This window comes from Arachis duranensis, chromosome 8, assembly GCF_000817695.3.
Source record: "Arachis duranensis cultivar V14167 chromosome 8, aradu.V14167.gnm2.J7QH, whole genome shotgun sequence".
Lineage (NCBI taxonomy): Eukaryota > Viridiplantae > Streptophyta > Magnoliopsida > Fabales > Fabaceae > Arachis > Arachis duranensis.
Window position 1 is genome coordinate 26,937,724 of NC_029779.3, and position 17,002 is coordinate 26,954,725.

Here is a 17,002-nt window from a genome sequence, read left to right on the forward strand (position 1 = left end):
CTGACTTTTTCCAAGGAAAGACTAGGATCTGAGGAATCAAAATTAATTCATCCACTTAACTTACCTTCATAGTTAGAGGTTAACAAAGTGGGAGAAAAATCCAATTCTCATCGCAATTGATAAGGATAGGACTTCCAGTTCTTATACCTTGCCAAGAGTTTATTTTACAGTTATTTATTTATTTTTATTGCTTTGAAAATATACCTGTGCCCATTGCCCAAATTCCAAAAACCCCAATTTTACGACTATTTTTATAAAATTCTTTACTAGCAAAAATCCTAACGTCAAAATGGCGCCGTTGCCGGGAAATTACAAACGTGTGCCTTATTATTGGTTATTGTAAATATTTTTCAAAAAAAAAAATTTTCAGAATTTTGTTTTAAAATTTTTTTTATCTTATCTTATCCTTTTTTCAAAAATCATATATTTTTCAAAAATCTTATCTTTTTCAAAATATTTTCTTTTTATTAGTTTTTGTTTCTATTTTTTTCTCACTACTATGAACTCTCACCCCTTTGGCTATGAGTCTGGTTATAATTATGTTGCAGGAAGAGGAGATTATAATGACAACATGCACCATGGTTGGAACAATCAAAGATGGGGGGAGTCACAAAGATTTGATCAACCCTCATGGCAACAACCACCTCCAATGGACTATCAACAACCATTCTGTGATGCATATCAAGGCAATGGCTATGGTGAGCACTCTTTGGACTACCAACAAGATCCACCATATGCCTATGAACCCCATCCTCCTCAATATAATTTTGAACCACCATACTCACAAGCCCATTTTCACCATTCACTTCCATATGACCCTAACCGTCAACCACCATACCCACCACCTTATGAGCCAAATGAACCATACACAGAACCACCACCTTTCCAACACAACTACTCTCATGAACCACCACCTCAATGTTCATCATCTCTATATCATTATCAAGATGAACCACCTTCCTATTATGAACCCTCTCTCCCAACCAATGAATCCTCATATCCACCCTAACCTCCAATGGATGACAGACTTCGTGTTATTCTTCAAAGGCAAGAAAGGATGAATAAGAGTGTGCTAAATTTCGTGGCCGCCTTAGGCGAGTTCGTAAATATAATAGCTTCCCAATATCTGAGCACTCAAAGTACTCCCATGGCTGCATGTGGAGAATCAAAAGAAGAGCAAAGCATGAAGGAGACACTAGAAACTTCGGTGGACAATGAGGAACATGGCTTTGTATTGGAACAAGTGGAGAAAACTATAATAGTGCCAAAGGAAGAAATGGTTGAAGACTTAGGAGATGCTGAACCTCCATGGGAAAGTCAAGACATAGAGCCTCCTTCCAAGACGGTTGCAATTGATGTTGAAGAGGGTGTACAACCTCTAAGGCATATCATAGCTAAAGACTTTGAAGAGGTTGATCAAGAGATGGAGATTCAAGAAGAAGAAGCACAACCTCCTATGCCATTGGTAAGCAATGAAGAGGAGATTGAATTGGAAGAAAGCTACCAAGAGGAAGAGGTTTGAATTGAAGAAGCTTGCAAAGAGGTGGTAATTATCAGAGAAGAGCACAAGGGAGTGGAGCTTGCAATTTCATTAAAAATACCTCCCCCTAAGTTGCCATCATCCTTCACAACATTCAAGTGGGTAAAATTCATATCCCTTAGCTTTCTAATCCCACTTGAATATGGGCTACTTGAGACGGATGGCCAACTTAGAGCTCTTTGTGACATTAAGAGTAAGAGGAAGATGGCCAGTGGTAAGAATTGTCCTGCAAGGTTCATCATGGTTGGAAGCTCAAAGTTTAAACGCAAAGGTTGGTGTAAAGCTCAACTGAATGGGTCTAGGAAGTTGTTTGGCTGCTTACATGAGAATTCAGACTGCTTGCCACCTGGATGGAACAATATTGCTCAACCAAAAGACGGGTGCAAAGGCAAGGTCTGGGACCCCGGAATCCATTCTACCAATCACCACTCTTGGGGCCTTGTCACTTGCTTTAACTTGCTTGAAGGCTTTCTGCGCCTAGTTTGGGACCCCGGAGGCTATTGGAAGTACAAACATTGGTGGGGATTCCTGGATCAATACAAGCACAAGCCACCCTAGCAGGAAGCTCATCAAATGTCCAACTTAAGGACTATAACTAAATGTGCTAGGTGGGAGACAACCCACCATGGTATGATCGTTCATTTTGCAATTTTAATTTTATTTAGTTTTGTTTGTTTTTGAGATTTATTTTATTTTATTGAACCTGGAATCATGCATAGCATTCACATTAAGCACTGCATTTGCATTAAAAAAAAAAGAAGGAAAAACACGCACGCGACGCAGCAGCATCGCTGACGCGTCCGCGTCACTAGTGCGTTGGGAAGAAAAGAATTGAACAGAGAGTCACGCGAGAGCGTGGCTGGAGGCGCGCCTTTAGCATAATTTGACCCCACGCGACCGCGTCATGTGGAACTTTGGCCTCCCACGCGACCGCGTGACCCACGCGGCCGCATGCCATGAAAATCGACGTCAAAGAAGTGCATGTCCGAAAGTTGTGCTGGAATTGGGCTGGACTCATGCTAGAAGCCCAAGCCCTCCCACGCGAACGCGTGCCCCATGCATCCGCGTCATATCTCCATGATGGCCACTCACGCGATCGCATGACCCACGCGATCGTGTCACCCCAGATTTGGCAAAAATAAAAATTTTGAACAGAGAGTTGTGCGAGCGCGAGGCTACCCTCGCGCCAGTGGCATAAAACGGGTCACGCGACCGCGTGACCGATGCAACCGCGTCAATCTGTATAAGTGCAAGTCACGCGATCGCGTGCCCCACGCGTCCGCGTCGCTTGCGCTGCACAGCTTATCCTAATTTGCAAAATATCTTATCTTTTCTTTCCCAATCCTAATTTTTCCTCCCTCCTTTCTTACTTACTTCTTCTTCCCTTCTTTCCCTTCTCATTCTTCTTATCTTTCGTTTCCTTTTACTTAATTGCATACTTTCATTCATTGCATTATTTTCATTGGTGTTGAAATTTTATTTGGGTCATTGTTTTTCTATATTTTTGTGGATTATTTGACAATTATATATTACTTTTTAAAGAGTTGCTTGCATGTTCAATTTAATACTTTCAAATAGCTTATTTACCATGCATGCTATGTGTTTGTGAAAACGCCCGTATGGCATTGTGCACTATTTTTAAGATTTCTTTTAATCTATTACTATAAATGCTTGCTTTTCACAACACCCTTTTTATATTTTATTAATTAAATATAATTGTTATTACAAACATGATTGTTAGTTTGAAAAACTTGGTAATCTAACTTGGACATTGAATGCTTGATCTATGCTACTCATGCCTTTGCCAGCATGCCAATAAACATCTTGCATTTAACTGTCATCACATGCACTTACTATATTTCCATTGATGACTTTTCACATGTAGTCATGACCATGTGTTAACATCATTCTTCTTTACTGTGCATTGATTACCACCTTTCCCGCTCTCTTCCTTGCTGGATCCCCTAGCTTTGCTTGTTACTTTCCTTTTTTCCCCTTTCAGGATGGCCACCAAGAAGGGTAAAGAGAGAAAGCTACTCCCAAACCACCGGCAAGGACAGGAACACAAAAGAGCACTAGCTGAGGAACTACAACCCCCATCCACCTGCACATCTCAGCATGCACCAAGGACGGTGCAATCTTTAAGTGTGAGGAGGTCGATACCGATTTCCACGGGTTAGTTAGTCCTTTCTCAACACCAATGTTTTATTTTATTTTCCTTGTTCATTGTTGCATTTGCATGATTGATTGCATATTTGTTTGATTTTTGCATATTTTACCACTTGGTTAAAGTAATATTTTCTTTTTCAAGAAATTTTTATAGCATTTCACTAATTTGAATAAAACCTTTTGAAAAACTTGTTTGAAGAAATATTATTGGAACATAGTTTAGAGCTCGAACACATAAAACCTGTGAGATTTTTTAGCCTATTTGAATTGGTTGCATTTTATCAACCAATATTTTATTTTTGGTGTGTGTTTTTCTCTCTAAAATTGTGATTTTTGTCTTGCTTAATTCTATATTTCCATTGTTTGATGTATGCATGCACTGATATGATTGAGGCCTTTGTTTCACTAAGCTTACATACCCATATGACCTTACCCTTTCATTATCCTTTGCAAACCAATTTGAGCCTAATATACCCATTTGTTCTTTACTTTAGCACATTACTAACTCTAAGCGGAAAACAATAATGTCCTTAATTTGAATCCTTGGTTAGCTTAGACTAGTAAAAAGTGCTCATGATTTAAGTGTGGGGAAGTTGGGTTTGAAATTATTTGGTTTGAATAATTGAGTGTTGTATATTTTAGTGAAAATGTGCAAAATAATAGTTGAGCACATATTATTGCATTCAATACTTTAATCATATGCATTGAGAAAAAAAAAAGAAAAAAAAAAGAAAAGAGCAATTAATAAAAGGGGACAAAATGCCCCAAAGTAAGTGTTGGTATTAATGTATATGTACTAAACTCAATATTAGGATGCATGAACATGTGGAAAGTGGGAAGTTAGATTTTGCATTTTAATTAAATGGATTGTCTTAAGTGGGAAGTTTATGTTAATTAAGGATTCAAATTTTAGTCCACTTGGCCAAATTCAATCCTACCTTGACCCTAACCCCATTACAACCCTTAAAAGACCTCTTGATTTATGTATTGGTGCATTAAATTTTTGTTGATTGTTAGATGAAGAGTAAGCTATAGAAAGCAAGATTAGTAGAGAATTGAGAGAATTGACCCTAGACACTTGAGAGTTAGAGTGATATACACTACCAAGTAAGGGTTCAGCGCTTAATTCTATGTTCCCTGCTTTTATGAGCTATCTTCTTCTTGCAAGTTATTTGTGTTGTATTTTGTGATTTGAATTAGTGAAATCCAGTTCATATTTATTCTTGAAAGACTTATTTACTTTTAACCAAGTAGGTAGAATCATTTTTGCATGTAGTTGCATTCATATAGATAGGTTGCATTTCATGCATTCTATCATTCCCCTTCACTCTTTTAGTTCTCTTGAACTTAGCATGAGGACATGCTAATGTTTAAGTGTGGAGAGGTTGATAAACCACTATTTCATGGTTCATCTTGTGCTCAATTGAGTGGTTTTTATCAACTCTTTACCCATTTATTCATACTAATCGCATGTTTTACATTTTCCTTCCTGATTTTGTGCTATGATTGAAAACATGCTTCTTTGATCTTATATTTGCTTATTATTAATCCTCTCTTATTACCATTAGATGCCTTGATATGTGTGTTAAGTGTTTTCAGATATTATAGGGCAGGAATGGCTTGGAGGATGGAAAGGAAGCATGCAAAAGTGGAAGGAATACAAGAAGTTGAAGAAGTTGTTAAGCTGTTCAGCCTGACCTCTTTGCACTCAAATGGCTATAACTTTAGCTACAGAGGTCCAAACAACGCGGTTCCAGTTGCGTTGGAAAGCTAACATTTGGGGCTTCGATTTGATATGTAATATGCCATAGTTGCCCTGAAGATAGGCGACGCGAACACGTGATCCACGCAGACGCGTCGCATCTGCGAACTTTAATCCGCGCGGCCGCGTGGGCGACGCCTCCGCGTCACTTGGCTGCGACCTGTACGGACCAGAAAGCGCTGAAAGTGACTTCTGGGCTGTTTCTGACCCAGTTTTCGGCCCAGAGAACACAGATTAGAGGCTATAAAGTGGGAGAATGCATCCATTCATAATCATGCTTTCATAATTCACTTTTCATGTCTTAGATGTAGTTTTTAGAGAGAGAGGTTCTCTCATCTATCTTAGGATTTAGGTAGAGTTTTTAGAAATTAGGATTTAGGACTTCTCTTAGTTTTAGGAGTGACTCTCAATTCCAGGTTTAATGTTTCCTTGTTTTAAGCTTCCCTTTTATTTTATTTTACTTTGGATTGATTATTTACTTTTGCTATTTAATTTATGAATTCTTCCATGTTACAGATTATTATTTGAATTAATATTATTTGAGGTATTTCAGATTGATGATTGCTGTCTTTTATTTATATAAATAATTTGGATTTTCCTGTTACCCTTTTGGTTTTGGTTGAGTAATTGGTGACTCTTGAGTTATCAAACTCATTGTTGATTGAAAATTGGATTTCTTCACTTCATTAATTCAAGTTCCAATAACTCTGACTTTTCCCAAGGAAAGACTAGGATCTGAGAAATCAAAATTAATTCATCCACTTAACTTACCTTCATAGTTAGAGGTTAACAAAGTGGGAGAAAAATCCAATTCTCATCGCAATTGATAAGGATAGGACTTCCAGTTCTTATACCTTGCCAAGAGTTTATTTTACAGTTATTTATTTATTTTTATTGCTTTGAAAATATACCTGTGCCCATTGCCCAAATTCCAAACCCCCCAATTTTGGAAAAAAGAAAATCCTTCTAATAACTGCATGTGATTTGCGTGGGACCCACACCCTTTCTTTCGCCTTCCAAACAAATCTCGTAGGCAATTCTACATATGTTAGCAGCCTAGCTTTTGCAAATTCTTTATTTGCCTGAAACCATCCTAAAAACATAGACTCCTTGACAGATGCCTTTCTAGCAACATCATCTAATTTTTCATGGTCTTGGAATATAACACTTTGCTCATCTGGCAAGTGAAATCCTAACCTCACGACAGATGGTTCTCTGTAATGAATATTGTATCCAAATATCCTCCATGCGGCTTCACATGGAGATATATACCTACAATCATAGTACATACTAACTTCATCTATTTCATCCATGTCTGCATCCCCTGACACACTTCTATAAAATGATGCTGTTACACGGTCATTTTCTTTGTTAACATACTTGAACAGATATTTTATAGATCTTGATTGGTTACACCATTCAACATTAATGTGTGCTCCATATTTCAACAACAAAAACCTGTTATGCGGAACCACATAACGGTTGTCAAGATCAATTCCGGATTTCTTAATTGTCTTCCCACCATCTCTATGCCTATAAACTGGATAACCATCTCCATCCACTGTTGTGTTGTCAACAAATCTTTTAGGAAAGTGCCGTATACATTGACCATTTTCCATGCATGGTGAATCTTTTTTAAGACTACCACATGGACCGTGCATCATGTGTTTCTCAACAGCTTCATAATATTCCAGGTCTTCGCTGTAGTCCGGAATTTCAGCAGAAATAATGTGATCAATGTCTTCTCCGGTTGGATACTTGTCATTCGGGTGAAGGAAAATTAATATGTCTGTATGAGGGAGTCCACGTTTTTGAAACTCAATGGTGTAAACAATTGGAGAAAACAAAATGTGAATAAAAAAGAATAAAATGAAGAGACTATGATATCTTAAAATTAGAATCTTGATCAATAGTAAACTGTTGAATAAACTTCGTAAGATAACTTGCACAATAATCAAAATAATAAAAAAATTTATTAAGAAAAATTCTTTTGTTAGTGCCTATTGATAGAAATGCCTTAATAACTCATATTATATGTTTTCTATATAAAACAGTATTATCCAATTAAAAGAGTACTCAGTAATTTATCAAATTGAGATATCCAATACCATTGTTGCATATACTTAGTATTAGGGATTGCTAGTGATCACCATCAAATATATGTGATTAATATAGTTGGTTTATGACTTTTTCATAGTAATAAAAATAGGAATATGTAATTAAATACCTACAACAACTCTTCCAAAGATCTTATTATTTCTGATGTCCTTGATGAGATGATCCAATTTGACCTTGAAAGCCCTACAAACTATGTCTGGACGATCAGATGCATGTAATTTTCTATTCTTTAAAAAATCTTCAAGCTCAGGCCAGTTAGGATTACATGTGAATGTAATGAAAAGATCTGGATACTCCATAACTTTGCAAATAGTCATTGCATCTTGATAATTCTGAATCATGTACGTAGGACCTCCAGTAAAAGACGAAGGTAGAATAACACGTGTGCCTCAAGAGGATGGTGTTGTTTCCCCATTAAGTACATCATCTTTAATTCCTTTGTACATTTCACATCTGAATTTGTCCTGATCATGACGTATATAGTTCAATCTAGCTGATTCAATCATTGAATATGCATCCACCAAGAATTGTTGAAATAATCTCCTTGCATACAATAATGGGGAACCATCTGCTAACCTTTCTTGTATCCTAAAAGCAAAAAATTATTTCATTGATACCTCTTGTCTTCCTTTTCCATTGTTCGATTAATCTTATTGAGAGCTATATCCTCTTTGTAGCCATCTTCTCCAAAAGGAAATAATAAAGGATATTGTAAACCAAGATAGGCAGGATTAAGTTGATTGATGCGTTTTAACTTTTCAGTTTGGGTTTTAACCACAATGTCCCAATCAGTTTTGTCTATGTCAAAGTCACCAACAATCAACGCTACCACCTCATTAGTTGAAGGTAAATTATAACGTCTACCATCCTTCCTTCTTTTTTCCAAAAGCTTTAGCTTGACTGTTGATACGGACGTAGAAGCAAATGACTCACGAACCATACGGAATGCCTTGACTAAAACATTATGCTCATCTAACATTGTCTTTAGATCCCTAACAATTTCTTGTTGGATGTTGTTGCTTTCCCCCCTGCATCATAAAACATATGGTCAATATTAAATAGTATATGAATAATTGAACTATAAGAAAAATCTAATCCAAACTTTGACTCATTGTTTAAGACATTTTAAATAAGCAATATTAAAAAAATTTATTGCAAACACACTTGAGAATAGACATTCGATTCTGTACTTCATTATCAATATCAAACACATACATCTGGGCAAATTTTGCTGTATTCCCCTCTGGTGGTATTAGACTACCCATCAAATGATAATTCTCTCCAAAAAGAATAAATGTAGGTGGTCTTTTAGTCCGATTAATACTTCTTTCAATTTTTGCACCTATGAATGTGAATTGAAACATACTATTGTAAGTTCTAATGTTCTCATGAAAGTGGTGACTTTTAGCATCATCTGCATATAACAAATTATAAAGAGCCTCAGGAGCTTCTTGTAACTGTGAAATCTCCACTTGCCCTCCTCTACAACAAAGTGTGTATTTTGGTTCACTTGTATTGTAGTGTTTTTTTATTCTTTTGTCGTACCAAAATAATGCTTGGCAATATTCACATTCATGAATCATATTTTCCATGTGATAGTATGCTGCAATATTTAGATCAATAGGCACTATCAAGACTATGATATATTTAGAAATGGTAATTATGTAAAAGGATTTTTTAGAATTTTAGTATGTAGTTGGTAAACTAAATAATATAATATATGATTATTTCTATATATTTATTTTCTAAAAAGAAACTTAGAGAAGTTCGAATATCTATTTGTGTCTACCACATTTGAATAAATATAGTTTGAGATACCTTCAGTTGCCTTCACCTTTCTTTGATTGGTGTTCCATTTTTTTGCCGATACACCTAATTTATCAAAAGAAACTAAAATTATTAGTTTTTAGCTTCTAAATACTTAATATTAGGCAAATAGACTCTTCAACCAAAGGATTGTTATAACAATTTCATAAATTTTGAAGCTAACCTTCTTTGGCATTGGTCATAACTAATTGACTTCTATTGTTTGTTGACAATGTCTCCTTTAGCATGGCCTTCTTTCTCGATTCTGTATTGTAATAATGTACCGACATAGATAATTGATATCAATTATTGTGTATTACGTGATTTAACAGACTTTATATATGATAGATCAGTCTGTCCTATTTAGAACTACAACTTACTCATGCTATGATGAATATTAACCATTGAATTTATCTCTATATTATTCTCAGCAACTATGTCTATTATTATACTGTGTGATAAGTTTCTTCTATCAGCTATTGTGAATGAACTTTGATCGAGATTATTTGTTAGAGAATTATTTTCTCCTGTAAATATATATTCACATAAAGGTTGTTCATTGATATAAGTTAAAAAAATATAACAGAATATAGTACTAGTCTAGATAATATACTACCTACTCGCAGCTGGTTCCTATATAACTCATTTGATGTAGTATCCTGAGCAAGACCTAAACATAATTAAGAACAACCTTTATCTCATCCTTTAAAGTCTATATAACATATAAAATAGTATTCAAACCCTAATAAAATAAATTTCACATGTTGACCTCATAAAAGCCATATTTTTTCATTTCACAGCTAGTTTCAGTGCTCTTTCTTTTCGAGCATTCCTGGTGTCACCTACTTGGCAAAACATATATATTAGTTGTCAAAAAATATATGAAAATTTCAAATATTAAGCTGAAAGACACCATATATGATAAAGAAATAAAAGATAAACAAGACAATAATTGAAATTGAATAAAAACAAAAATATAGATTGAAATTGAGTACAAAGAAAATCACTATATTTCTACCCAATTTCTTGACGTAACAAGAAAAGGACTCCTCCACCTAACTTGTCAATGCCAATGTTTGGAAATTGAATCAAAGGGACTCCTCAACCTTCTATCCAATTTCCCAATGTAACAAGAGAGGGACTCCTCAACCTCAATTGTCCATACCATGGTTTCATCACGAAAATAAAAAAGGGATTTTCAAACCTCTAAATCATTCTATATTACGACTACCCTAGTTTATGAGGTATTTATAACCTCTTATTAGGTTAAAATATAGAAAACCCTAAGCCCATAAACATAAGGCCCAATCTAGTAATTAAATAAACAAATCAAAATACATCAAATTAAATTAAAATATCTCTCAAACATTTGAAGCATGTATCAATATATCTTGACAATATCTCTTGAATTTTGGTTAGATGTTCCAAGTTTTAGGCTGAGATTTATTGAGAACTTTGGCGTGTTGTTGATAAAACTTTGAAAGGGATTCTTCTTGTTTGTTGTCCTTCCTACATTTGATACTGATATGGTGTTTTCTTTGTTTGAAATCAATTCTTGAGTGGATATTGCTGAAATTGTTGACACAGTACCTGAATTTGTAACATATAAAAATTACTTGAACGTAAAATGTTGATCTTTAAGTTTTTTAAGATTTAATATTTACTTGAGGGTGTAGTAGCATGTGTTGTTTGATGTTGTTGAGAATTTATGAGTAGAGAATCCGAGGTTCTATTGAGATACCTTCATATAATGGTTAATTTACACAATCAAGGTCCATCTTTGAATAATTTTGAAATATGTCAAGTCTTGGTGTATAATGATAAAAGATTGTAAATAGTGAAAGCGTGTTTTTTGTAAATAGTGATATATAATTATATATTCCAAGATATCCACATAAATTAGTCAAAAATAGATTCGAAAGCAATTTTTTGTAAATAGTGATGTATTTATACGTAATTTTTCTACATCTTGTACTATACACAGGTTGAAATGATATTACACCATTAAATGTCATCTGAAAATTGTGTTTAGTGAAAGTAAGCTTCAAATATATGTATCCGTGTATGAGAAGAAAAAAAATCCTACAGCAATTATATAGGATAAGACAAATACATCTTATGAAAGTAATTGTTTCCAAACACATTGAAGAAATGATCAAATCCTAGTGGTGTGTTTCTTGAGTTCAAGCTAATCTGTTTCAATAGTTCTCTTGTTAAGTTCTGCTCACCAGATTGGGTATTATCTACTATTTTAAGCTTTTTCCTCTTCTCATAGATGAAATTTTTTCTTTCCTGTCTAGCTTGTTTGGGAGTTTTTTTCTCCATTTTTTTTGGATAGGTGAGCTTAACTCAAACTTAGTTCGTATTTTCTGGCAAAGTCTCTTTTTCTATCCTCTTGTTGATATAGCAGAAAGAGTAGGTTGCACTTACTAACTCTCGATATTTGCTTCTCATCTTTCACTTATGAGATTATACTAAGGTGTCATTATACTTATGCTGTAATATGTCCTTATAAGTGGCTATTTTTTGTATTGACCAGAACTGAACTTGTTTCTTGTCTTGACGGGAAAAGATATTAGTTAGCTGGCCCTACTCCTTTAGTTCTAACGGTGTATGATAGTAATATTCAGTTTAAATATATTACTAAATTAAAAATAAAGAAGTCTCCTGATTAATATTGTTTGGACTTGCAACCTATTAACAATGTAATAAGATTTTGGAGTATATGTTTAATATTGTTTGAGTGTCAGAATATTAACCGTACTACTCAGTTGTATTAATATATAAACCAATGTGATATCATAAGAGTAAATTATAGAGTAATAGAAGTTGGCTCCCTTTGTGAAAAATTTTTTAGAATATATTATTTTAGAGTTTATGGTAACTTTTTCATTGAATGTCATCTTTTGACCTGATGGTGATATTATGTTAATTTATATTCAAGTAAATGTATAAATATGATAAAAAAAATTAAACTGAATTTGAATAGAGATGAATTTAAACTGGACCCACATTGCCTATTTTTCTGGTTTATATGAAGTATGTTAATAGATTATAAGTTCTAATAGGTACTTTATATTATTTGTGGTTTGGCACTAATTTAATATATACGGTGATTATAATATCGAGATTCATTTTTTTAATCTATTAGAACTTATTATCACCCTTAACTTATTAATCTTTAATAAATGTATAAGAGATTTTATAACACCCTTAAATAAAAACATATGATAAATATAAAAATACAAAGCTAAAGTGAAACTAGATACATTGATTTCTTAGTCAAATAGGATTATAGGATCAAACTTTTTGCTCTAAAACTCATAAAGTTGAAGTTTAACACCCACATTAATAGAGCTAAGCAAGAAATAAAACAACGACATGCACTCTAGGCTAATCCCAGCACAATTTTAGAAGTTAAAATAACATAACAAAAACTAAGACAGATACTCAAATGGCATTACAAACACGTCTCACTATATTGAAGATAATTGAACATTGCACTTTAACAACTTTCATTAGAAACATTATATCGAGTATAGTCCCTAACAATGCATGGTGACTGTTTTAACATAAACAGTCTCATGCCAATTGTGCTGAAAGAGGTGTTCCCATAATCTTTCCCTGTATTTAAGCCTTGAAAGGATAACTTCAGTTCTCTCTGAATTATTCGCACTACCAAAATAGAAATTGGAATCCTTATAGGATATAAACCCTATACCATCTTTAAACAGAGTGAGGGAGTGATAAGCTGATTTTACTTTGTCTGGGACCTTTCCTTCATAAAAAAGTCTCTGCTGCAGAGAGAATGTGATAATTAGTTTTGGTTCCATAAAGCCATCCCTTCCCCAACCTATCCAGTAGACAATTCCATTGTTAACAACATACTTGGGGCCTAATTTCTGCACTTCGGTGTTAAACTTGCCAGGGTGGTTCCAATCAGCTTCAAATGAGTTGTAGCAGGTCCACGACATCTGCTTGGTTGAATAAGCATGTTTGTAAATGTGGATAATGCGATACTCAATGCCATCAATCAAGTAACCGAATGAATAAAGAGAAACGGCATGGCGGCAATGCTTGCTGGCCTGATCAGACACGAACATCATTCTACGTGTGAGTGGATTTCACATCATCAATCTAGCACTAAGGCCTCCCTGGAATAATCGTATACAAACATTGCCATTGTCTGAACCAATAAGAGAATAGAAACCAAATCGGTTGATAGGAATAGGGACGTTCATATTCATTTGCTGGCCTCCATCTAACATTGCCTTCAGAAATCGCCTGCAGCTTTCATAAGATGGAGGGTAGCCAACTCCGATAATGACACTTCTGTCCCTATTTTTGTTTTGCTTGAAGTGCTACTTGACAAATAGAGCGGTGGATAGCTTGAATCTCCATTCTTTACTGGTTGTTCGAGATCGCCCCACTGTTTTTGCATCACACCTAACAAAGATCTTCCACAAAAGATCTTCATTGAGCTGTGAAATAGTTACTCTCCTGGGTGTTATATCACTCATTGCTTTTATACAAAACCAAAAGCTTCTAGTTAGGGAGGCTAATGAAAAGAAGTTTTTTTTATTACCATTCTTCATTGTCTTTATCTCGTGATATTTATAGGAGTTATTTTCTCCTATGAAGATTACCCGTTAGTGTCATTATATATTATAAAGAGCACCCTTTAATTTGTTTTTGCGTTACTGTCTAGATTTTTAAAAATTAATTTATTTTTGCCTTTCACAAAATTTAAGATGGCCTCTAATAAAACTATATACATAGGATGTTATGAATTGACTGCTCCTTTCATATCAATGGACAATGTGAGGTCACATAGAAGGAGATAGAATTTTATACAAAGACTGATAAAGTATTCCCAATTGATTTAATTTTTTAGCCCAACCTAAAAGAGTGACAATAGAATTGTCAGCTTTCAATTTCAGAAATTTTAATATTCATCATATATATATAACTAATATATAGCCTTTTAAAAACATTATTGAGATTGCTATATTTTACATTACCTCTTTTTATGTGATAGATTCTATCTCTCTTTCCTGCCATAAAATCTACTTTGAAAAAATTTTCAAGATATAATTTAATTAAAATATAATCTTATCAATCTTTTGAGTTACAATTGAATTGACATGATGGATTTCTCTATAATTGTAATAAATGGATGACTATTCTCACAAAAGAATACTTTCTTTGTTAAAATTTATTGGACTTGTTCTCTTATTTCAATATATCAAAAAAGTCATTTCTACTTTTTAATGCTCTAACCCACTAGGTTACAAAATATGGATCCATCTATCTCCCTTATCCAAGCCATCAAAGAAAAGAAGACCTCATTTAGACATTTATTGATGTGGTATTATATTAAATGATAGGACGATTCTACCAAAATTTGAAAGCGCGTGCAAAAGTGTCGTGACAATACAAATAAAATAAATGAGAATATTTTTATGTTACCTTCCACGTTGAATGAGATTAATGTAACATATAAAAATATAAAATTTTTAATATTTGTTTTTTTAAGAAAGAATTTTTTCTACGTGAATTAATATGTCAGCTATTAATGGGGATGCCTGGTTCTATCTCCTATTCGCACAATAATACTTGTTTTTTTCATAGTTATTGGTAAAGAATTTTTTATGTATATATTGATTCTTTTCAATAAATAGTATTATCATTCTTTTTATATAGACATGTATGCACCATATATCATTTGACCGGATTAGTATAACTATTGGCTAAAGTTTGTATCTCTTAAAACTTAAATTTGACATACTCCTGGTAACGTAATCTTGACACATCAGGAAACTTTTATCATATTGGCTTGGTCCACTGCTTTAATTCATGTAGCTTTCAAAAATCAAATATCTTCCAAGATACAAAAAGATATCATGATCAAGTTGACCTCAATGTTTCGAACATCGAGGTAAGCCTTTCCAAGTTTAAGCAAACCTTAAACCTGCACATCACAAATATGAATTCTAAGTTTCACAAAAAGCGAATTATATTTTTTTTATTTGTCACTGTGTTTGGATTTGTTTTTAAATTTAATTTGCCACAATCTTAAATAGATTTTGTCCCGTAATATTGAAATAGATATGCTTCGTGTGTGATTCGTTTTTTTTATACTATCAAGTTTATAGCTTTCTGCTGAATTAGTCATTTACATGGTTATGTTTTAAGCTGATTGGCTTTGCAGTGAGTGTGATTTCAGGTTATTTACTTTTTTCAACATACTACTGAGACTTGCTTTGTTTAAGTAAAAGTCAAACTTATAATTGAAAAAGTATGGAAGTCTGATTTTTATATTTAACCAATTTTAAATTTTATTTGTCATTATCTCTGGCTCATTTTCATTAAATAAGTATCATACTCTCATGAATAGGTATTGCCCTCTTTATTAAATCGCATATACCTGTCAGTCCAATACTTGATAGCTTTCTGCTTTTTGAATTCCACATTTGTTACTAAAAGGTAATCATGGGTTTTTATGTGGTTAGCTTCTATTTTATTTTTGTTGAAGCAAATAATCTTAATTTCTGAAAATAAATATTTTAAGCAATTTTGTTTACAACTTTCTACTGAATTAGCTAATTACATGTTATGCTTTAAGCTAATTGTCTTGTCAGCTGTGTTGGATTTATTTTTCTTGCATATAGAATAAAGTTATAATTTTTTATATGTAAAAAGGAAATGATATACATCCATTTTTTGAATTAATTAGTAAATATCCTACAGAAAAATAAATTAATATTTCTGAGCATTAATTTAATCTATTTTCTACTTAAACTAAACTTCATCATTTCATTGGGATTGTGACCAACCATGTACCTTATGCTAAGAGTTTCATTTAAAATTTTTCTATCTAAATAATTGTTGGAAATATTCTTTCTTTTACTCTCCTAATGCTTGTTCTCGTTGACTAAATGAACCAATTTTTTTTATACACAATAATTTTTTTTTCATTCAATATTTTGTCATAGCCATTGTGATGCTATTAACATCATAGGTTCTTAAGTCTTTACATTGAATACTGTGTTTATTGTGTAGGATGTAAATAACAAATATAATTAAAATCCTTTATAGTGGATGTGATTTTTTATTTGTTTACTTTTTCCAAGATACTATAGATACTTGCTTTGTTTAAACAATAGCCAAACCTGCAATTGAAAAAATATGAAAGTCCAATTTTTTATTTAACCAAATTTAAATTATATTTGTATTATGCTGGCTTATTTTCATTAAATAAGTACCCTACTCTTATGAATAGGTATTGCCATTATTTATTGAATCTCATATACCCGTTAGTTCAGCATTTTATAGCTTTATGCTTTTCGAGTTACTAAAAGGCAATTATAAATTTTTATGCGCTGAACTTCTAGTTTATTTTTATTGAAGCAAATAGTTTCAACTTCTGAAAAATATTATTTTAACCAATTTTCATCATAACATACAGGACAAATATCAATGATCAAGTGACTAACTATTAAAACACTAAGTTTTGTTAGATTAGATATAGATCCTGATAAAAAAAGGTTAAATTGAAATACTTGTCCAATTAAAATAGATTTTACAAAATTATTTATAGCACAATT

At 33.2% G+C, this 17,002-nt stretch overlaps 1 protein-coding gene across 1 annotated transcript; it reads right to left on the minus strand.

Annotated features, from left to right (window-relative positions):
• Nucleotides 1-1,034: 1,034 nt before the first annotated feature.
• Nucleotides 1,035-7,930, minus strand: LOC107461684 (uncharacterized). The gene is made up of 3 exons (XM_016080229.1): nucleotides 7,699-7,930; nucleotides 6,383-7,260; nucleotides 1,035-1,151 (listed from the first exon to the last, which is right to left on the minus strand). The coding sequence occupies exons 1-3, from the start codon at nucleotides 7,928-7,930 to the stop codon at nucleotides 1,035-1,037; spliced, it is 1,227 nt and encodes a 408-aa protein (XP_015935715.1).
• Nucleotides 7,931-17,002: the final 9,072 nt, after the last annotated feature.

Bases quoted from the DNA above. Each gene is read 5' to 3' on its own strand.
- LOC107461684 (XM_016080229.1), bottom strand. From the start codon at position 7,930: ATGATTCAGAATTATCAAGATGCAATGACTATTTGCAAAGTTATGGAG. The intron at 7,261-7,698 runs GTATTTAATTAC...TCCCTCATACAG, and splicing joins CTTTGGAAGAGTTGTTGTAG to ACATATTAATTTTCCTTCAC. The intron at 1,152-6,382 runs GTATATTTTCAA...CTCCACATGCAG, and splicing joins AATTTGGGCAATGGGCACAG to CCATGGGAGTACTTTGAGTG.